This window comes from Scomber scombrus, chromosome 9, assembly GCF_963691925.1.
Source record: "Scomber scombrus chromosome 9, fScoSco1.1, whole genome shotgun sequence".
NCBI classification, from domain to species: Eukaryota; Metazoa; Chordata; class Actinopteri; order Scombriformes; family Scombridae; genus Scomber; species Scomber scombrus.
Window position 1 is genome coordinate 3,577,431 of NC_084978.1, and position 24,602 is coordinate 3,602,032.

At 38.0% G+C, this 24,602-nt stretch overlaps 1 protein-coding gene across 2 annotated transcripts in view; it reads left to right on the forward strand.

The window, feature by feature from the left end:
- Positions 1–24,602, forward strand: part of glra1 (glycine receptor, alpha 1) — a 144,027-nt gene that overhangs the window by 12,561 nt on the left and 106,864 nt on the right. The window contains exons 2-3 of one of the 2 annotated variants that reach the window (XM_062425738.1): positions 16,689–16,813; positions 17,124–17,135. In XM_062425738.1, coding sequence (XP_062281722.1) covers positions 16,689–16,813; positions 17,124–17,135 — 137 coding nt within the window. The remainder of the gene's footprint in view (positions 1–16,688; positions 16,814–17,123; positions 17,136–24,602) is intronic. The other variant, XM_062425737.1, reaches the window with a different exon arrangement.

Consider the following 24,602-nt stretch of genomic DNA (forward strand, 5'->3'; position numbering starts at 1 on the left):
TGAATGTAAACCAATTTCGGGCATTTTCTGAAACGACTGATGCTCTTTCTGCTTTAGAGGACAGTCTCTGTCTCTCTGTTGATGTTGACATGTTAAATACCATCATGCATTAACTGATCTCTACTAAAATCTGCACTCATGGACTGCATTTTCTTTATATCAAGTAATAATAATAATAATAACGCTGATAATAAACTTTATTTATAGAGCGCCTTTCATACAAGGCACGAAGCTCAAAGTGCTTTACAGATGAAAAAAAATACAACAGCAAATAAAACAGAATTAAAAAAGAGAAATTTAGTCAAATTAGACAGTTTAAAAAAAAAGACATTCAGTAAAAATAAGTTAAAATGAGATTAATTAAAAGCCAAATTAAATAAATATGTTTTCAGCTGTCGTTTAATAATGTTCACATAACTCACATCTCTTATAGCTTTGGGTAGACTATTCCATAATTTTGGAGCATAATGAAGTAATATAATGAAATATGTCCTTTTAAAGTTTTTCTTGGGATATCAGAGCTGCATCCTGTAAAAGTCTCTGAAAATGTTTCCCGATCATTTCAAGGTTCAAAAGCAGATTTTTGACAAAAAAGAAAGAACTAAGTTTGCAGCTTGTTAGAGATGTTGGCGGCACACACTGCAGCAACCACGAATACTCAGCCAAAGTGAGCGTTTACTTGATAAAATAGTTCAGTAAAATCAGCTTTAAATGGATAGTACGACTTTTGCCCCGCGAATGTGAAAACGGGACTTTTCTGGCTGTGATCGGAGCAGTGGAGTGAGCTCCGCCGCTCAGCCATCCGAGTATCAGACCTTCATTTGTAGTGATGAGCGAGTGTTTGCAGGGCGAGCCAGGCAGCCTATCTGTTAGTGCCAGGGAAGCGAGCAGCCTTTTGCTTTCCTGAGTGTTACTAAATGCCAGGATGAGATCAATTAGGGATTCAGGTCTTCAGAGGCTTCAGGAACATAATGAGGAACACTTAGGGCTAATGACTGGAGCCTTGCATTAGCCCACACACCTCTCTCTCTCTCCCTCTCTCTCTCTCTCTCTCTCTCTCTCTCTTTCTCTCTCTCTTGCTTTGCCTCTCCTCGCTATGTGCATATTAGACACTGGCACCAGACGACTCAGCTGTTTTTTTTCCTCCTCCTTCTTCTTCTTCTTCTTCTTCTTTGCTGCCTCAGCGTTGGCCACGGGTCTCCACAGTATAGCCACGGCCAGCAAGCATTGATCTGAAATAATTAAAGCAAATCCGAACTTTGATCATGGAAACCCAGAGAACAGGATGCTAAGGGAGAAGATTATCAACGAAGGCAGATGGGAAAAAGGCCTTGGACAGCCTTTCGACTATGTTGGCTGGTCGGTTGTGAAACACTTCAATCCACTGTGGCCCTTTTCCAGTGGCCCCATTTAAGTGTGTGTTCACGTATGGAATAACAATGAAAGCAGTGTGGATAGTGTTTGAGTGGAAAAGCACCTTTAAGGCTTTAATAACACAAAGAAAGAAGAGGTGATGCATTATACCTCATTACTGCACATCAAAGACATGTGTACAGTAGCATTTGTGGCTTCTTAATTCAATTTGTTGCACATTTTGTTCTCTACTCACTGTTTATTATTTGGTATCTGTATATAGATTTAATTTAATATCGTTTTTCTGCCCCTTTCTGTACCTGTTGTGTGGCCTGATTTGTTCTTGTGCACCTTGGGGATCAAGCAAGTCTTATCTTTTCTCATCTTTATATTGTTTTAAACTTAAAATACAGTTAAATCAGATAAATTAAGATCAATTAACTGCAGTGGCAAACCATCAATCAGAGGGCTCCTAAAAGATAAATCAAAATCTAACCATATAAAGCTTTTCTCGTGTTATTTCTCTGATATACAGTACTGTGCAAAAAGTTAGATTTGTTGTTTTAGCAATGCTATAATAACCATATATAATTATTTCTTAGTCTCTTTATTAGATAATACAATAATACAACCAGAAAATACAGGAAATGTGTATGCAGTAAAAAAAAAACAGAAAAAAGTCAGCGAAAACAGCTTCTATAGGCTAAAGTGTATATATGGAACCCTAATTAATAATAATATTTAATAATTAATGTTAAATTGTTGACATAGTTCCTGTATTTTCTGTTTGTATAATGGTAGAGGAGGCTTAAGACTTTTGCACAGTACTGTAAATAGTAATTAACAGTAAAATGTAAATGTTTCAAACTCAAAATGAACAATCCAGACAACGCTATAAATTGACATTATTGGGGAAAAAATAACAGACGAGAAAATAAATTTCCCATCCAATCAGAGTCTTCCTTTAGCTAGTTACTAGGTAGAAAACATATCAGAGAGCTCTGTGATTGGTAGTCTCTCTTGGATAGCCTGTGTCACAAACTTTAACCTTTAATTTAATATAATTATTATTAACCCTAGGGTCTGATGTTTCTATATAGTTGCATTATGGGAAATGTAGGCTTAGTGAGTTTTGGAGTGTGACACTTAATGGCACTAAAAGTCAAGATATCTCAACTGTAGCTTCTGTTTTGTTTGTTTTTTTTGTCTATCTAAGTACCTGCATGTCTTTATTACTTCTAAATTAAATACTCACTGTGGTATAGAAACATTACAGTATATCGATTTCAAAGTCTAAGATACACAAATACGAGCAGCCATTGCACACTGCAAGTCAAAACAGCTATTCATATTTGCATGAGGATACATAATTACTAAATGTTAATCTACAGCATGTCTTATCATCCATAAACATTGCAAAATAGACTCAATTTTTGGCTCTCTCAGCAGAAAATGATGAGGTTTTTTTTTTTACTTATTAAAGTTTAGATGTTTCACAGACAGGACCCTGCTATGGTGCATTGTTCCCAATTAGTATGGATGGAGTCAATTAGTTTCACCTGTGCTTTTTCTGATGGAAAAAGTAAGTCGAGTCTGTCATGAAAAAGTTAGCTTGACCTTTTCTCCTGATTAGTGCCGGTAGCTTATCTTTTTTTTTATATGGGGGTGTTGTGACTGTCACAGTAGATGATTTGAGGTTTAACAATATTTTCTACAAGTCACAGTCTCAGCATTATGAAGATAATATTAGAGGAGACATTTCCTGGTGAGTCACAGCTGGAAAGATTGTCTCTTCAGGTGAGAAATCAAGTGACATAACACAGAAAGACTCTTGAATGCAACACTTCATGTTCACTTTGTACGCTGCTGTGCTTCTCACAGCCCTGTTTTGTCATGTTGACTTTGAGCTGTACTGTTTCTATAAAGCTCTACTTACTGCAGGTGTTCTTGTTTCTGCTGCATCAGAAGTCAGTCAGAGGTGGAGGTGAAATATTCTTTTAACCGTTCTATTCGTGGAAACAGATAATCGGCACTTTTACCGTGTGAGCGGTTTGCAATAATAAAACAGCAGGTGGGATTTAAAAGTACATTTTCAATCTATTAAACAAACATTTATGCTAAATGGCATTTAGGCACCTGGCAGACATTTATCTCTGTGACCCAGTGAATATGTATTTTGTTGGAGTAGCAGTGCAAAAGTGTGAAAACAGCAATGTTTATTACTTCTAAACTGATGTCACCTGACTGAAAACATGCTTGTTGGTTAATATTAGTCTAATTAATTTAGTTTATTAGTTAGTCTCTTATTAGATTGGTGCTTATTAGTCTCTTAGGGAGACGTAGGCCCTGTTCTAAGAAGCAAAAGGAATTATTTATCCAGTTATTCTGATTGCCTTTCGATGGTGGAATGGTAGAGATTGTCACTTTTGTTACATAACTAATACTTATTTGATGTGACGTGATACTTTGCCTGTTGCCCCAACAGACTTTAAAGTCTTTTTTCTAATGTTAGAGATGGTTAGCTGAAAGTTGTTCTGCAATCAGACCAACATTTGCTCTTTCCAAATTAACTTTTACCTGCGAAACAGCTTCATTTAGCATTTTCAGGACGTGCTGTATTGAGTGTTTGCATCCTTGTTTGTTTAAATGTCACACATGAAAAATAATATGTGCAGCAGAAGGAGGAAAAATCCCCAAATGCTTGAAATCCCACCGGTGTTTTACTTCACATCTTGTTTGCTTCCTGCCACATGGTGAGAGTAAATTTAGTCTTCACAGTCATACTCGTGGAGACGGGAGTTGTACACACGCTGAGATGAAACGCAGCATAAGACGCTTAAATCAGGGAATGAAAATCCTCCTGCATTCAGATTGCTTTCACCACGGCTCCCTCGGCTAATGGCTGATATTTTGAGGTTGAGTTTAGGTACAGAAAGTTTCGGCTGCAGTCTCGATGTAACATGATGTGCTTGCTGCTTAGATTGACTGATTCCTATGGCACGAATCATCAGGGGGGGTTAACTTTCTATATTATTCTACTTGTGTGTTAGATTGTTTATTCTGGGATTGTAGCCGTTGGTGTTAAGGACTTTAAATATCTGTTTCTCATTTTGACACCTGGGAGCCGCACGGTGAAGCCACTGACACTGAGCAGCTTGAGAAAACTAGATTTAGGTTTCTCCTTTTAAAGAGGTTGCTGCAGTCTTTTTTAGTACCTTTGAACTATTTGAATTATTATGGGATTAATCTGTCGATCTGCTCAAGTTGAAGGGCTACAAGTGGGAGTCCAACTCCTCCCGTCCTCCCCCTTCTCCCCTGCATAATTTCACAGTCTCAGTTTAATTCATCCAGAAGTGTTGTCCCACGCTTCACGTCTGGAGGGGGGGGGGGAAATTATCTTTGTGTCAAGGACATGCTGGTGTAATCCCAATCTGTGACTAATCTGATTGCTCCGTCATCAACCCAGCAGTGTGTTTGTTCAATGCTAATTTGAAAGCCATTTCACACGGGTCTTAAGCTTTATTGTATCATCTCCACTGCGAAGGCGCTGCGCCCAAACAACAGAAATTTGTTGTGTTTTTTTTTCCCGCTCGAGCTTGATCCTATCACACTCCTACTTGTCGTCATTGTAAAAGAGGATTAAGCTCAGATTCGTCACGTCGCCGTAGGAATTATTGGCGCTGAGATAATCTCTGATCCACCTAATTTGCCGTCACAGGGAAAAAGAATTGGATGAAGTCTGATGTGCCTCAAAAACCTGATGTGTTCGTATCGATCGGCATTGACTCCCAGTGTGTGAGCGCTGCAGTTTTTTTTGGGAGAGGCCATCAAATCAAAGGTCCATTATCTGATCATTGATGGTCTTTCGAGATGGTGCGTTTCCTCAGGTTGTCTGCTCTGATTCTCCTGGGGGACGGGGGTAGGGGGGGGCACCTGGGGGTTTGTTAGACTCTGATAAATCATTAACAACTTCAGATCATTATCATCGATTGAGTCTCATCAGTCACCCCTGTGACCCCAGGAGCATTTAAAACAACAGAGCTGTTATTGCAAAATGTTCAAACAGACAATTATCTCACCGAGGTAATCACTCATGAAAATGTGCTTGATTTAATCTCGGTGGTCACAGTAATATGAGGATCATTTTCACAGTTAACATAATAATGCTCTACATGATTTTGATTAATGTCATTTTAATGTCATTAAAAAGGGGGAAATATCTGGAGCTGGTTTATGTTTCATACCTGGATAGATGAGAATTTAGGAGCAGTAGGTGTGATGTTTGTGTACTACAGTGACTATGTTGTGCTTCTTTTGACTGTTGCTTATACAAAATGACGCATTTCATAGGCGGCTCTCAGCAGTATTATTCATAATCAATAGAAAATAACTTTATTAGTGTTTGAAACTTCAGCTGGTGCACAACTTCATATATGTCTGCAGTCCTTTGCACATGCATTGAATGAGTATGTCACAAAAATGTAGTTTAATCCCATGAGTTGGACATTTTATTTGGAAACTGTGATATATAATACTAATAATTAAAGCTCTGAATGACTGATAAATATTATATATAGAGTCTTTTAAACAGTTCAGAGCAGTTATGTTATCCTATAGGTCTGAAGATGTGCAAGAGACCCACAGGAGTCTTCAGAAAAATACTCCTTATTTAATTCAAGAGAGATGATCCCATTTAAAGACTATATATATAAAACATGTGGGTCGTAGGTCTGAGGTAGGTTGTAATGTAAATTTAAATTGAACCAACTTTAGAAGGCAGAACTGTGTGTATGTTAAACTTCTGACAAATAATTAATGCCCTCTCAGTGTGGATAGTCGATAGTATCGGGGCAATAAATCATTTAGCAGTGCTCCTATAGACAGAACCACTGTGATTGTGTTTACGCTGCAAGTTTTTCGTGGTCATGCTGCTGCTCGTGTCTATATTTAGCATTTTTTGTGCTTTTTCTCCATTATTCATAAGTCTCCTAAATTTTGTGGGATGCACGATGGTTTCTTAAATTAAGGAATTCATTTCACACATGAAGTAAAATAGTTCTAATAGTGGGAATAAAGTGAGTTAGAAAGTAAAATATATGTTGTTTTGCATCTCGAAACAAGACAGGCTTGTATAATACAGTTAATTGTGAATAATATAATTATAAAGATATATTTCCAACTCTTTTCACACAGAGTTGGGAACAGTCTTACTTTCTGTCACAGGATGTTTTTTTTTTGTTTTTTGTCTTTTTAAACTCCTCTGGACACATTTTGCTTTCACTCAGAATTGTTTAAAGCTCAGATGTGTGTCACATGTGAGCGAGGGGAGAAACAAAATAAAAAAATCAATATCAGATTTTGACTTTAGGGGAATGACAGCATAAAGTGCAACGTTGGCCTGCAGACATGTGACCTTTTGTCAGCACAACAAGGACGACCAGAGGGAAGTCTGCTTATGACAGACACCGTGAGTCACTACAAAAATATACTGTAGATCCTCGCATTCATAAAAATACTAAGCTGCTTTTCACCAATACTTGTAATACTGCTATAAGTTGCACTGCATGCTACTTAAAGTGTGATGCATGTTAAAGAAACTGAAAGCATTTAGATTTTGACTCTTTGTTTATCGTCAGGTTGTTTTCATGCTCGCTAGTTTTAGTCATGCTGTTTGGAAATTGCGCAACAATACTCTCTTTTTACATAATGTTGGCGTCAGATATCACAGCAGTGTTTTTTTGCTCATTCAAGTCAAATTATCTTCAAATCACAGGAAATGAAACATGCAAGTGTTACTCAGTACGTCGGTTTGCCCTCGTGATGTCAGAGGCGGTAACGAGCAGGAAGACAGGATTTAAGACCCAGATAGAAAAAGGACTCATCCCTTTGCTCACTCTGGCTGTCCTTTTTCTATTTATTTATTTATCTATTTTATTTTCCTAAAGTTCTCGTCCTACATGATCATTCTAGCATCACTGATATACTGTGTGAGTGGTTTGACTTCTAACCTTTGAGAATCGATTTGATTTGTCTAATATTTTCCCAAATGGACAGCGCTGACGATGACAATGATGACGCTGTTTCTGCTTCGGAAAAATCATTTAAAAAATATGTTCGAGTTTTGAAATGTCCTAAATCCTGAGGTGGTTCTAAATGCTGTTGTTAAGGGTCAAGAGTAAATAGAGAAAAAAAAGTAAAAAGATGAAAGTTTGAGGTGTGACACATGTTGGCTGTGCACTGGCATTTAAAAATCACAGGCTTGTCAAATGGGAGGTCTAACTAAAGGTCAACATTTCAGACTTTTCGAAAGGCCACAAATGCTACAATACTTTGATGCATCTTGTCCCCGAGTGGCCTAAAGCATGCCTCCATCATCAACATGTTTATTTCTTCCAGATTAGTTCATTTTGCAGTAGACTCAGACTGAATCATAAGGCAGCAGACTGACTCAATCCCCCCTCATACACTACAAGACTATTTGTCATTATTGTCCCTCAAACTGTGTCCGTCCCCTCTTTGACTTACTCTGAGCCAACCTGGATGTGCACCAGGTTTCATCCACTAAAACAGATGCAGCTTAATCCTCACATACTGTTCATATTCGACACCCTCACAGTAATAATCCCCTCATAAAAAGTGTCCACAAATGTGTTTAAAAAGCATCAATAGTCGATCTGACTGATCAATAAATGTGATTAAACCTTAATTAATGTTCTCAGAGAGCAGAGAGAGTGTATTTTGTAGCTTTTACACCACTAAACATCTCCTATCACACAATATCATGTCCTATTTTACCTAAGACATGAAAATATAACATAGCAATAATGATGTAAATGTTATTTTATATGTAAAGGTAAAATGAGCAGAGCTTTATGGAGCTGCGGGGTTTATTGTATAACCATTAGAGCCATCAGTCTTCACTGCTACATCATAAAAAGAAATCCTCATAACTATTATCTTATTAAAACTATTAACTATTCATTTCACTAAAACACATGTCAATAGATACGGAGATAATTTGACCCAGAACAGCCTCAATGGACAAGCATGTGTAGCACCTATACAAAAGTAAAACATTTTAAAATGTTAATTTTTGTGCATTTTAGGCTGTTTCAGAAAAAGTCATCAAATTTCAGGGTAAACGATATTTCAGGTGTTTTCATAGCTGTCGAAAAGGGTCAAATTTGACCCAAACAGTATGTAAGAGTTAATTAATGCAGTTTAAAATCTTGCAGGGAATTAATTAGTCTAATGTTTTATATAGCTGATTTCTGGACATATATTTATTAATGGCATTAATATGTACACAGAAACAGAACTAAACAGGAAAAGATGACATTCCTCCTCAAGATGAGATCTCTGCATGTTTAAGTCTACCTCTCAGATAAGATATGAGTTAAAAAACATGTCTAAAAAATAATGATATCACCCAAAAAAGTCACTTAACCTGCTACAAACACACATCAGCTAATGTAACACTACCAGTCTTTAAATTTCCCAACCGCTGTGACATTAGTGATCTGATTAACGATCTAATCATCTATTGTCTGTTCACTTCAACTCTTCAGTGTGATCATCAGCATCATCAGTCACACTGGTTATAATAGAATCATCTCTTTGGTGATTTACGGCCGTTGCACCATCATCAGCGTCACTGTCATCATTCAGCAGCAGAGACAGACAGAGAGCGCGGCCTCGTCTGTCAGCAGGTGACGCTCAGAGTCGCTGTTCAGTCACTTGTATTAAGTCACAATAAATATAATGTTAACTGCAGATTTAAACTGCACTTCTGCTCATTCAGCTGCTTTGATTGTTAGCTTGTTTGTTTTTAGAAGATAAGATATTCCTTTATTAGTCCCACAGTAGGAACATTTACAATGTTGCAGCAGCAGGAGGATAGCAAAAGTAGTAAGTAAGAGCATCAATAAAAATAATAAAGAACAATTAATAAGGAAGAAATTACTGAAGTTATGTGAAAGCCAAGTTAAGAAAAATATTTCCCCATTCATTTCTTACTTTTCACCCTTTTAAAGATTATTTTACAATTGTCAAAATTCCTTTTAAAGACTAACAAAAGACAGAAAATATGATTTTTGAGCTGTAAACACATCTGTAAACAGTAGCAGTGAATCATTGCGTGATTACTGTTGGTACAGATAAAGATGAGAACTGGGGGTGAAAGCTGAAATTAGATATTTTGTTATGATTTTGTAATGTAAAGATTTCAGGCAGAAAAAGGTAGAAGGGTTACAAGTGGGAGTCTGCTAGTAATAGATATGCTACTGAGCTAAAATAGCGTACCGCCAAACAAATGCCTATTTACACATCTTACAAGCACATGCAACATATGTGATCTTTGGAGATGTATATTCAGATTCAGATTCAGACAACTTTTATTGATCCCAAAGAAGGCAATTTATTTGCAATCACACAAACAACATCCAATAAGATATATGTCAAAAAACACTGAATCAACAAACAAACAGAGGTCAGTGAGTACAGCAGGTTAAAGATACTACAGGAAAATAAAATAAATAGCAATAAAAACAATTAGAAAAAACAATATTTGTGTCCAGCTGATGAATTTTAGTACAATATTCACTCCTCTTTTAGCTTTAGTTTGGTCTCCTATAACACTTGAGAAACAACATATTGTGCTCTTTAGCTGCTATATGCTCCACTATGTTCACCAGCTACTCACCACTAACTTTGCCTGCTGCTTGGTGCAGGGCAGGTAGTGTACAGTGGGGTTTTTTTCAGGGCTTGTTTGCTGTAAACATCTGCCTGACCCTGCTGGAAATGAGTATTGAGGCGAATGTTGAGAGTGAACTAAAACAGTAAATGTGCCATGAAACCAAAACAATAAGGCTAAAATTCCTCTGTAAAAAAGCTGCAGAATTGATGATAATTCTCTGTTGTAGTCATTTGATCCATTGTTAAATTGTTTTTGGTGTTTTTTATGGCTGATTGTGTTTTACTGCAGCAAGACATAAACAAGTGACAAACTGCATCCCTGTATTGGAATTAAGTTTCAGTTTAAGATGTTATTGCGGCAATAAGCTTGTTAGTTTTCCTCATCATCATTATCATTCATCACAGCGCTGTTATTTATCTAATGTTAACTTACTTTCAGCGGCGTCATCAGTAGCCTCAGTTATGATCATTATAATGTCATTATCAGTGTGATGATTTATGGTCGCTCACAACATCATCAGTGTCGCCGTTGACAACGTTTAACGCCTCAGACAGACGGAGACTGCATGGCTGGGTCCGTCATTGGTAGTTGCCTGCGGGTGTGTGTGTGTGTGTGTGTGTGTGTGTGTGTGTGTGTGTGTGTGTGTGTGTGTGTGTGTGTGTGTTTGTGTGTGTGTGTGCGTGCGTGTGTGTGTGTTGTGGAGGTCATGTGACTCTGCAGGCAGCTTGGCCGGGTTGACCTGACACACAGGGTGACCCGAGCGGGTGTTAGCAGTGCAGACGGCGACAGCAGCCAAACTTCATTTGCTGCTCTCCTTCACCTCCGTGCCCTCCTCATCTTCCGCCCACACACACACACAGACACACACACACACACACACACACAGACACACACACACACACGCCTCATCTTCCTTCACCTCCTTGGTGCCTGGCATGATTTGTTTTCAGATGTTTTCCACTGATGAGGGCGAGTAGGTTCGAAGGCCAATGTGTGTGTTTGTGTGCCAGCGACTGCACACAAGGGAAATTGTGTGTGTGTGTGTTTGTGTGAATGCATGGGTGTGTATTTACCTTGTGTGTATTTGCAGGAAAGTGTGCAAGTTAATATATGTTTGTGTGTACCATCTTATTTATGGACATGAATACATCATAAGAGAATAATTAACAAGCGATCCTTCCCCCCTTTTTTTAAAAATGTCCGATCACGGTTGCTCCATAATTCCCGTTTTCTCCTCCGCAGAACGCGATTCTGATCAGTAGTTTCCTGATAAAGCGACAGCACCGACTGCATTACGTGTTTATGAATTGCTAATGTGGCTATTTATCATGGCCCCGTATCACAATTTAGCATATTGAAAGTCACGGTTAGACGGTTTTACATTTAGAAGGTGAAAATTTAAGCACGATGGACTGTATCATCTGTTATTTTAATTTATAAGAGATTAATGCAGCGACTCTCCTCCCCCCTGTTCATCAGGAGTTACAACTAATGGCTGCATAATGATAATAATTATTCTACTGTTGCTTTTACAGACATTTTAAGATAGTATTTTACTCTTTAGATGCTTGTTTTAGTCACTCTAACAACTTTCTAACCTTAAAAAAAGTCCAGCATTTAACAGCTAAACAGAAAATTATTTTTCTTCCACTCTGTAGACCGGATTAAACTTCCTCAGGAAATAATTTTGTCACTTTTCAGTCACTGATCCAATGAGCTGAGCTGAGCTGAGAGAAGGAAGTCCTGACTCTCAGTCTCGAGCGTTGACGGCTGAGACTGACTGCTGCTTCACTGGATGTCTAATGTGCTGCAAAGTGAAAATGTTCCAGCACCAAAATGAATTATTCCTCATAAACACAATCCATAACTTCTCCACACTGTCTAAGTTTGGCTCAGGCAGAAGCAGAATAAAACATGTGTGTCATGGAAGAAAAAAGAAAAAAATCCCATTAGGCTTTGAATACATTTTGCAGACATATTTCTACATTTTCATGAGTCACGTTTAGGTTCAGATGTTCTAAGAGGATTTTGAGTGAATGACAAGCACTTCTTCCCCAGCTGAATAAGTAACATGTTTTCAATTCACCAGCTGTTTACGTCTTTTATTAGCATTAATTCCGTCATATTAATAAGCTTTTTGACATCTGCCTGTTGAGTTTAACTCTAAATATCTAACCAGGTTCATACTGAAGATGTGTATGGCTGCACAATCACACTGTTTCTGAGGAGAAACAGGTTCATATATTATTTTGAGGCAGTTATTATTTGTACAACATTATTATTTTATCTGTTGATATATTATTTGTACACAACATCACCGGCGTTGCTATGGAGTAGCACAAAACTAATGTAACTAGTAGTGTAATTACTTTCCACAGGGAGTAATTAAGTAACATAATGCATTACCTTTTTTTCAATAAGGTAATGAATAATGTGTAATATATTATATTTTTTTAAGTAATGTATAATATATTATATTTTTTAAGTAATGTATAATATATTATATTTTTTAAGTAATGTATAATATAGTATATTTTTTAAGTAATGACAACAACACTGTTCATATTTGAAAGATAGATTTGCCTCAGTGGGCTTGGACACATTTTATCAGTATCTCTTGCCAGGGTAACCCTAGATGGTTTATTACTATAAAGTTATAATAATAAGAATACTATACTATTAAATAATACTATTCGTAGGTTATTATGCAATGGTTTTACTGGTCCAGTCCACCTAAGATCAATATTTGGCCCCTGAAATAAAATGAGTTTGACATCCCTGGCTAAATGGGTCCAACAGACTTTAAGAAGCCAAAATAATGTATTAATTGATTTTAATTATTCATAATTTCTTATCGAAATTGTACAGGCTTTCTTTTTTAAAATGAAAATCAGACTGTACAATAATGGAAACAGAGACCACACACATTTTTATTCTAAGAGGAACTTTGTAGCTACAGTAGCAACATATGAAGGTAGATAACAAGAGGAAGTAACCGGTGCTCTTTTTTTTTTTAACACAGCTCTTTCTATGTCTTGTTGGTTAACAAAGCTCATCGTGAAGCCGTAGTCAAATGAAATGGGTCAGTACAGCAGCTTATTTATAGCCCGGATCACACTGCTGTCCACGCTCTTTCTCCAGGCGCAGCGAGAGATGATGCAATCAAATACAAACCGCACTACTACAAGTGGCGGTTAATGCAGTCCCACTGTAAGGCCACGGGTCAGTTCAGTCCTTGCTCGGCCAGAGGAAGTCACTGTCAATTTACTTTCAATCTAAGAGGAGCAGCCAAGCATTTTATTTTAAACCCCCAAGAGTCCTCTCTTTAAAATGTTTATACAGTCTGTAACACAACAACTAAACGTAACATCAATAACTGGTAATTACCCTAACCCTGCTGGATGAATAAATCTACTAAAAGAACATAACCTTTTAGTTTTGTTCAAAGCTCACTGAATGACATCATTTGAATGCTAATAACAAAACTAAACTTCATGTTTGTGTATTTTAAAATGAAAATCCAACGTGATGTTCAGGTGAAGTGAGACAGAAAGACTGACTGTGCTTTCTCATAATTGTACTTCTTTCTGTCTTTTAAGGACCTATTTACATGAGACTTTTTAAAAAGATGACATTTTTGGGAAAATGAGGGTGTTTTTGAAGGTGAGGAACAAAGTAAGAAGTGGAAATTTGTAGAATCTGACCTATTTTTATTTTTAAAGTTTGGACAATTTGGAAAAGTTTGGGCATGTTAGAAAGTGATGATAACTTAAAGTCATCATCAGTTTGATGTAGCCTGACCAGAGGATAGGAAGGTAGGAAGCAGACCCAGACTCCTGTTGAATGAGTAAAACTGATTTATTCAGTCCAGGTGCCTCAAAAAAAGAAACAAATACAAGCAATCAAATATAACTGGGCTAACTCAGGATAAAGTAAACTAAGGCATGTCATCCTCTGATTTATCCTGCCCCAAAACTTCCAATTCACCCTTTAAATAAGCCTCCTAATCTACCAGGCAGAACCATATTTATTGCAGGGTCATCCTTACCATTTTTACTAACTGGCATTTAACAACACTACACACACATCATCCAGAACATCATCATCATCACAAGCTGAAACAAGTAGTATAAGAATCATTTGGATACTAAACCAAACATTTAAGTAAAATAAATCCCCCATAGTTGGTCTAACCCACTGACATCACTGATGATGTCACCCAGGTGTGTAAATACAGGAAGTAGATGGTAGCCTTCACATGCTGGGAGTTAAGTGTTTTAATTTAACCAAAAATGTAACTGGTCTCACCCACTTTGTCACAGTCAGTTTTTTTCTAATTTTGGATTAAAGATATTTTTGTAAATTCTGGATACTTTTTTGATTGTGAGATTGTTTTTGGAACCTTTTTTGTCAAGTCAGGTAATTTAATAAAGTAAGAACTAGTTTTGGAGATTGATGTTAGGACACTTAAATTGATATTTCTCTTTTTTGGCTTGGAAGTGACTTAGAGTTTTTCTTTAAAAGGAAAAAAAGGAGTAGGACTAGAAAAGTTCTTTACTTCATCCTACACCATTTTTAACATTTTGATGGTTATTGTTTTGCTGTCATTTCTATTTTCTTATAACTCTCATTATTATCTCATTAGTATTAAGCTTAATTACATCAATGAGGGGCGTCTTAATAGTGTACAAACATATCTACTTATGCAGTAGTGATTTTACATTTCTTGATTATCTAATATCTGGTAATGAACACAGTCACTGTTTTATTCATTAAGTTCCAGGAACACCAGTCACATGAAGCCATGCTGCATATCGAGCTGATATCGACATTTGATGTATACGAATCAAATACGCTGCACAGCTGTGGTACATATAGGTGCATGTGCTGATTCTCGTGGTGTCCAGGGAGCCAATTAGTGAGCTTTCAGCTTTTAAAAAAATGTTTACAATCTAATTTTTACTTTACTTTCCTTTTTTTTTGGCAGTAAACTTAGTATAGCTGTCTGCTTACTTTGGCTTGATGCATCAGCTGTGTTCATAGAGTAGTGTGTGCATATTTGTGTGTGCATGTGTGTGTGTGTGGACTGTTATTGACTGCCAGCGCTGAAGTCATTGTGTGTCTATGAGCTAAAGGCCTTACTGAGGATTTGACATTATGCAGAGAGCATCTAATGAGCATGATGGGCTTAATAAGGTAAAGAAGTCAACTGTGCAAATACCACGGCCTTATTGTAAAATCAATGGCACTCAGCGGGACACGAGGCTGGTTAAGTGAATTAGAGCATTAGTTTGAATAACTACTTTAATAAAAGAAGTGTAAGTAATAACCACTAATGCATTACAGTATAGTCAGCACTGCCTGTAAAAGTTCACTTTTAATTATTCGTTTTTTAAATTAAATTAGATAAAATAAATGAAGTGAAAGAAATTAAATGAAATTTATTTAAAGCCGTTTGACGGGTTGATGTTGCGTCCAAAGTTGTTTCCTGCATTTTGTGCAGTGCATGCTGGGATAACTTGCTAGAATTAAGACATAAATACAGTGAGTGAATGAATAGTGTGCAATTAATGGAGTCTCTAATATAAGCCTAAATTATTTTAACCCTTTAATGTCAAGTGAATCATATTTGATACATGAGTTTTAGAGAGCTCTACATCATCAGTGTGATCTTTTGTTTTTCTAGAGAGACCTGATGTATAAAATCAGATACATGTAGTACACAGATAAACCAATGCAGTTTGGAATTACTAAATATTTTGTAGTTTATTTTATTATATTAATTCCTGTTGAAAATGTGTGTATCAAATGAGATACAGAAGGTATAGAAGGTTGTATCATCATCATACATAAAGAGTTTAGTAGGTGGTGATATGAGCTTTACGCAGGACTTATAAGGGCTTTTAAAAAACATTCCATGAAAAATAAACTGCAAGAACTTGTTTGTACATGTATGAAATATGATACAAAAAAACATAATACATACAAAGTGTAATTTTAAATTACTTCAGACGGTCCAATTAACACTCCAGTTTCAAATAATTAGAATTTTCTGGCAATTATTTGATGGTTCAGACTTTACAGGGTTAAGCTGTTTGAACAACCAACCAGTATTGTTTTCTAGAGAGGTTGTCTCTTTTCTTGTGAAGTGCTTCTTTCTTTTGTATGATGAGTGTAATTGCTATTAATGTGACCTTTAACCCTTGGCCCTTTTTACTCTTGTGTACTTTTAATACTGGCAGCCTCCTGTTGTACACAGTCGCCCATACAGTTGGAATAATTTAGTTTTCGGACACATTCCTCTTTATATTTTCTATTTATACACATCAGTAATCACCTTTGACCAGATGCAATGAGATTGATCAATACAATTTTAAGAATATATACACTTTATCTATCAAGAATAAATCACATTTTCACAATCATTTCATGGAAAGAGGTAAAAAATATTTTATTCCAACTTTATGGGCGACCGTGTAGATGATACATTTCTTTGGATGTGAAACTCGACAACTCATGCAAAGAATGCTGATGTTTTATGACTACAATCCAATCTTTTTTTTTCAGCCTGTCAAAAAGTTATTTTGTTCTCATCACAAACTGATCACAGCCTTCCTTCTCTACCTTTTGTGTCTTGCAGCTTGGCAGCATCGAAAGAAGCTGCAGCGAGGAAAGCCGCCTCCCCGATGCCGCCCTCCGAGTTCCTGGACAAACTCATGGGCAAAGTTTCAGGTTACGACGCCAGAATCCGGCCGAATTTTAAAGGTAGGAGCTGCCACCAAGACTCAGTCGGATAAAACCGGAATGTAGCCAAACATTATCCTGAAAAGGCTTGGTAATGTGTTGTCTCTGTATTTCATTACCTTTTCTATAAATGCCTTTTTGAAGGGTTTAACCGAGATTGTCATCGAGAAAGGTTTGTATTTATATGTTATACTTAAAGAGAAAAAAAGAAAAAAAAAGAAGAAACAAGTTTATATAGAGATGTTATTTCAATTCTGTTGCTGTATGTTAAACCGTCTCATGGTTCTTGGTTGTTCACAATCTGTCAATCTTTTTCATTTGCCCTTCACAGTGTACAACAAAGGTAAATCTGCCAATTGCTCAACATGCTAAAGCCAGAATAAGGCTATATATCAGGTGTTAGAACCCCCCAAACCCATTTTCCCCCCTGCCCCTGCATTTACAGCCCCAATCAGACTGAAAAACAAGCTATTCATAGGGTCTGTAGTTATCAATGGTGCTAGTTGGCTACATTCCTTGGTATCCACACAGTATCCTGAGTGCTTGTTTTGGTGGTCAAGGTAATGTGCCACTCTCCCACAAGTGTGCTGCTAATTATGATTTCATGGTGATGGTGATGATTTTATGAAATTTAGTGACCTCTCCCTGAATGGAAGCCCCCATAAAGACACATGTCACAGGTTTCTATATTAAACTTCCTTATTTTAGGAACACAGTCTGGGCTTTTAATAAGTTTGTGTGGCATTATAGAACTGGGGCAACCCTCTGTATTCATTACAGACTATGAGTAATGCAACCAGTTAAAAAAAACACACGTATTTCAGCTGATATTACTAATTAATGATACTAAATGTTACATTTGAGCCTTGTTGCATGTTAAAAACTGCTATAACTAAGGTTTCCAGAATGGATGTGAGTAATTTCTATTGCCATACATATAAATTGTGTATTCTGAGTGTACAAAATATTAGTACCCTGGTGACATTACACCTTATATTTCCCCTCTAATCCAGAGTATATGCTAAATGCTTCAAGTATCCAAATCCTTATATCATATACACATGATAACTTGGTGGTGCAGGTACACTGTCAAGACACTCTGACCCTTGACATTTTCCTTGACACCCTGTAATCTGGAGGTTAAAGTTTAAATGTATTCTACTGTTGTAGTTATTTTAAATTGCTCTGGATCTGAAAATGGGTTCAATCAGTAGAAAGAGGTGTGCATATTTCTCCTACAAGTTTTATGAAAATTTAGAGCAGTGGTATCTGCAAGAGTATAGTAACAATGTCGATCGTCACTTTACGTATGTAGCAGAGATTCATGTTAGGTGGATATGACATTGTAAGAATTACTACATGAAAAAAGAAATGGCCTTTCTTTAGGATTCTTCAATTATACCAAACAACAAAATCAGTTTCAAAGACTTTTGGCTAATTTGATTTAGTGTTGTTGAGTCATCCTGGATTTTTAATTATTCAAATGTAATACTTCCAGTAGCCAGCAGTGAGGGTTAGATGTCACAGAGGACTGATGATATTCCTGTTAACCTCCATCAATGGCATTGATAAAACTTGGAGGGTCAATGTACCTTACTACTTATTGGCCTAAGCGCTGCCTGCATCTTGCGTGGGATGTGATGCTGTCTGCACACTTGTCTGCATCGTCCCTTCATCTCTAAAGCAGAGTTAACAGGTGAAATTAAAAGGTGCCCTAATATTTTGTACACTGAACACACAGGTAAACAGACTGCTAGAATGTGCAGCAGTAAACCACAGCTTATGTTTATGAATGCTGCCATGGAGCTTTTTTTTTTTTCTTTCCCGGCTGAGCCCATAATGGCATAACCCATTATATGGTGATCTCTGTAAGTGAGATATCTCAGCTCATGCAAAATAGAATTGGGATGGGTGGTGGGGCTTTACCGTGACTAAGTGTGTATTATTAAACCTGCCGCAGTTGCAAAACAGCTGAAACCGCTCATCCCTCCTGACCGGCCAGGAATATGTTCTGGTGTTTTTTTGTGAGGCATCGTCGTCGTGAGTCAGTTTGGAGACCATTTTTATTTTTTTAATTTGATTTCTCCACAGCTCTGGTTGGCAACTATCCAGCGTGATTTACTGAGGCTAACGCTGCATTGACCTTTACAAATCAGGATTTAAACAGGCCGGCGAGACAGTTATTTGAATTTATAGCTTTTATGTTTTATTCGTTCTTCTAATGTGATGTAATAAAAAAAGTTAAATGCAGATGAAAGTACTCTCTGGCAGTTTGTTAGACATGCAGAGAATAACAGTCTTACAGCTTTCAAAATGTCCACCACATCATAGAAAAAATGTACTTTTAAGTTAAAAATGAGGAAACTACAGTTCTTAAATAGGTTTGATATTTTATTTAACTTTTCTTTTTTGGCTAAATGTGAACTGAGGGAGAATCTGCAATGAAAATACATATTCAGCAGGATGAGCACATCTTTTATGTAATCTACTAAGATAATTGTGTCAGGGCTCCATTGTTAGCAGACAGGACCCGATGTGAATTTCCAGACTCTGTCATGGCTGTCAGGTCGACAGAGTGGCATAGCGTGAGCTCCCAAACTTGCTCATTCAAGCATTTTTTTTTCTTTTTTTATGTGTGTGAGTCTCCTACCAGCTAACTACTCCACCGCATTAATCACATTCATGAAATAAACAGCTTGACAGTTCTGCTCCTTAAAAATCTATGAAGGGGGGGAGGGAGGAAGAAAAACGTGTACTTGCACAGCACGAGAAGGAGTAGGTTGGAGGGGAAGGCAAAATTGAGGATTGTATTAAATAAAATAAGAATAAGAACAAGATAGAGCCCTACTGGGTTTAGTCACAGCTTGGAAAACGTTTAGGGTTGGATTTAGTGATTAATTGTGCAAAATAATCCTTAAAATAAGATATTATTTAAATGTTGAGTAAACAGTGAATATACGGGTGGAGTGTTTAGATGAGTCAACCCTCATGAATAACCTCTTGTTTGAGAACTTAGTTTGTGTGTAAGAATATTTATAATACAAATAGTCAACAACAGTGAGTAAGACACATGTTGTATGGGGCAAATGAGAATGGAATACCTATGTTCTAGAACACTGAAATGTCCAATATTATGCTGTGGGACTCTAGAACTCAGAATTGATTCCGGAATCTTTAGATTAATACAATGTTGCAGAATTTAGAGAAGTTCATTCAGACGGTTTGATGTCACATTGTTTGCTCTGAATCATCGTTCACTATTCTCAAATCAAAAAATATTGAAACATCAAAAGTAAAAGTGGTGTTTACACAATTTAGTTGGTATTCTAATTAGTTAGCAAGCAAGCCAACCAACCCGTGATTGAGCTACTGAGCTAACTAGCTTGCCAGCTAACCAGCTAATGAGCTAACAAACCAAACTGCTAATGTAATCGTGTTCAATTTAAGCTCTGTTAGCCAGAACCACAGTGGTCAAAGTCCAAAATACAGATGTTGATTGTGACCTGATTTTTACCAACAAAGTTGTCTTGGCTAGTTTATAAGTTAAGAAACGTCATGAGCTTCATTAACCTGATGAAAAGGAAACAGTCGTGAATTGAGAAGATGAAACAGCTCACTAGAAATGTTGCACGCTAGATCTAATTGCTAAAAGGTCCAATTGTATGGAAGTCTATGAGAAGATTACCCTACTTCTCCCTTGATTTATTACCTCAGTAAACACTTTCCTAATGACTAAAAACAGCAGTGCACACATCAGTCTGTGGCGTCATCGTGACTATGTCCAATTTTTTTTATGGTCTGCACATTGCACTCGTGCCAAAAGAAATGACATCAAACTGTGTTCATGAACTCTTTCTGTTTACTACTGCCTGTAAGGATAATAATACATCACAGAATCTTAGAATGTGAGGATCATGTGGAATGCCATGTTGGCTATATTCTGGAACCTGTAATAAAGACAAACTCAATTCTAGAATTCTCTCTCTGGAATGCTGGAATGTTTAAATCTGTAGTCTACAATAGACTTCTAACTATCTAATTTAGCATCTAAAAAGTAGTAGAATTTAGTTTCAATCTTATGCTTGGACATTTATTACAAAAAGGTTTTCTAATAGTTATGAAGATGTATTTTCACTCAGATTTGTGTGGATGCTTAATGATACACTCTCCTTGAATATCACTTTACTATTTCAAGCCAAATTTCCAGAGTCTGTAAGGGTACTGAACTGTTACCGGAATGCAGAATGTTCTCCTAAATGTTAACACCATAATAGTGCGGCTAGTTTTTTACTAAATGTAAGATGACTGTGCTCCCGTTTTCCGCCTCCACAGTTTACACTTACATACACCTCATCAAATTAGCACCAGCCCTGCTAATTTTTGCTGTGCGGCAACAGTAGATGGAGGGCGGGGAGGGAAACAGGGGAGATTTGCCTGAAGCTACGAATGTGCCAGCATGAGAGGAAATTACACTGATCATGACCGGGGGTCCACTGTGTGGGCAAAAAGCTTCCGATTGATTTAGCAGGTTCCTGCATTGGAGAGAGAGGAGAGCAAACACTCCTGACACATTCGGGACAAGCCATTTATAATCCATGAGTTCATCCGTTCTTTCATTCTCTCTTTCTGCTTTCTCAGTCTTTTATTGGTACATTTCCCGATCCTATCCTTCCCTTTCTTGAATCCTCATCCTTCTTTCTCTCATTCATTCACTTTTTTCCCTTTTTTTCCGCTGATGATTTAGAAGGACTTTTTCCTTCTTTGTTTCCATTCTATTTCTCTTATTTTTTCCTTACCTCACACATCTGTCCTTTCCCTCAGACTTCCTTTCCTCCTTTTTGCTGTACAATCAATCATTGTTTCTTTTCTCTTGTGTTTACCTTTCCCAAACATGCTTCTTTTATCATTTATCACCACTATTTTTTTGCTGTGTGGTAATCTGTCATTTTTCATTTGTTCTTTAATTTTTCTCTTTTCTTGTTCGTTAATTAATTTATTCAAACATTTCTTCTGAATTCAATTTCATTCAACCTTAAAACTAATCCATTATATCATTATTCCTGTATTCTTTCTTTGTTTTTCCTTTCACACACATCCTTTCCTCTTTCCATCTGTCCTTCATCTACTCTGACATATCTTTATATCTTTTTACCGTCCAGACTTTGTGTCCATATTCCTCTGGAATGGATGAAAGACAAGGTCATTAGTATCATGATCACCTCATGCATCTTCAGCCCTCCCCTCTCTTTTGACCCCCCCCTTTCCTCCCTTCTCCTCCCACTTCTCAGACCTCCTCTGTATTCAAGGCTTGTGTACCAATCCCACTGAGTCGTGAAACAAATTGGACTCCTTTGACTCGTTTGACCAGGTGAGCGTCTGGCAGCAGCCGAGCTCACAGAGCAGGAAGGGGGGCTGCACGGTTCCTCAGCAGCGAGGACAGGGAGGGGAGATGTAGTAGAATGGCAGCAATCGGCCTTTCTGATCTACTAGCCCTTGTAATGAATGGACACATGGCGCTTAACAGATAAACGTGTATAAGTGTGACGGGGGGGGTGGGTGAAGACTTAGAGAGAGAGATCGAGTTGAGGGAAAGGTGTGTGTCTGTTTGCACGTCCAAGTGTTTATGTGATTCATCCTGTGTCTGAGTGCGTGTGCACACTTGATGAATGAAGCAGACTACAGCTGCGACTCCCCTCTCCTTCTCCGCCATAACCTTGTCCTTCCTCATCACTCAAGCCGAGCAGCGGCGAGGATGAAGACCGCGAGCTGGTTTTAAGCTCCACCAGAGCAGGCTGCTAGCAATCCAGCTATTTACCCCCACCACTACTTAACCAACCCCCCCTTTAACATCCTGCAAGACAGGAATCAGTGCTTGAAAACACCCTGAATGCATCGCCGACCTCGCGCTCAGTATGAGGCAGGGCCGTTCAGCAGGGTTTTCATCTTCAGCACAGTTAAACGGCCACATTAGCTTCCTTAGCTCGGGTTTGCCTCTCTCAGATGCAATCCTTTTATTTCACGCTGCTCCCGCGGTTGGTCTTCCAAAGCTCCCTCCTCCTCTCTGCTGGTAAATCCCAGTGATGATCAGTGTAAAGAAAAAAATCCTCCACCAGTGTGCTTCTGAGCTGAATGACGCCCTCGTTTTCGTCTGAATAAGTGAACATGAGTAAATATACGTAGTACGGCAGTATATTTACATGTTTGGCTTCCTTCTTTCTCCTCCTCCTCTCTTTCCTCTTTCTCTTTTCACAGGTGGAGTACTTGTTACTACACAATCCTACACTATTCTATACTACCCTTATGTTGTACTACAACCCCCGTCTCCCCGTCCCCCCTTGTTCCTCCTTGCACCTTCTTTTCTCCTTGCCAGGGTTGAACGTGCCGAGGTGGGACTGTAGTTATTAGCTGTCAGAGCCTGACGTTCATTTGGTGTTATCAGCACTTGTTTAATGGCTACTTAATGGGATTAATGGGCATAAGGTAATGAGCGTGGGATGGAGGAATGGTTGCAGGGGAAAAAAAGAAAAAAAAAGAAAGGGTGAGGGAGGGGGAGAGAACAGAATAGAAAGAGAAGGGGAGGTAAGGGAAGGTAGCATTGCAAATGGCTATCCGACTTGGAGGGATTTGCTTACGACAGGAGATTGGAAAGAACCGCAGATGGCAAAAGTGCAATCCAGGGTCTCACACTGCAAACACACAATATGTTTTCCACTAGCTTAGCACCTGAATTTTGATGCCAACGGTTCCCACTGGGCTTCAGTATTGCTTGGTTATATATAACACTTGCAGCAGACATGAATAAGCAACTCTCTGAGATACAAACTGTAATATCTACTCCCTACCCGCTTCTTATTTCTATTTTTCCGAGAGCTTGCTTTTACTACGAGGCTGCAAATACAGAAATCTGCTAGGGTGAGGGGACATACTTGCCCAGAGGAAGGTCTCGTGTCTCTTTTTAGTATTCTAGGTAATGGCCCTCTCCTTTCCAAGCCAGGAAATTTGGATGGGGACTATATTGCACGGAGCGAGGAATTTTAATGTCGTCGCAGAGGTGACTCTCCCCTGAGTTATGACAAAAATATTGATCACCCTTCAACGTCTAGCGGGAGGAGGCGGAACGGCAAGGGCAGCGAAGAGAGGAATATTGAGTAGGGTAATGGTAAAAGGCAGCCAAACGTACGAGGGCACTCAAGACAGACTGAAAGAGAGACTGGGAGAGGAGCGGACAAATAAAAAAAGAGAAGGACGGATGTTTGCACTGACTGTCCAGCCAAAAGTAGAAGTCTGTACACTGTAAGGATCTAAAAGACAAATGATCACGCTGGTAATTAAATCACAGTCAAATGAGCTGTGTTGTCAAAATGAATGAACTCTGTGTCTCTTCAGCCACACAGTTTGCTATATATAGCTCACATCATTATTGTTTCCTCCTGATCTAAAGATAGAAAAATGTGGAATCTCTTTAGCTCAAGGCGATGTAAAGCTAACGTCTGATGTGTAAGAACAGTTGACGGCTAAATTATTGTGTTTTCCTCCCTGTGCAGCCCACTGGTCCGTGTCTAATAAGTTTGTAAGGAGGGGAAAATACCGCTTTATAAAGGGCCAATCAGTCCTCCAGTGTGAATCCCATCACACCTCTAATTACAAGCTTGAGGAGAAAAAAGGTGTAAGCCCACCGTATCAGTCTAAAAAGGCCTGATGGAGAGGTTGACATATAATTGTTTACCGCTGTGACATGATCACAAAGGCGGCGAGCTGTTGTTTGCAGGATCTTCATGGCAGAGATGTCTAATGATGAGGTGTGCAGTCT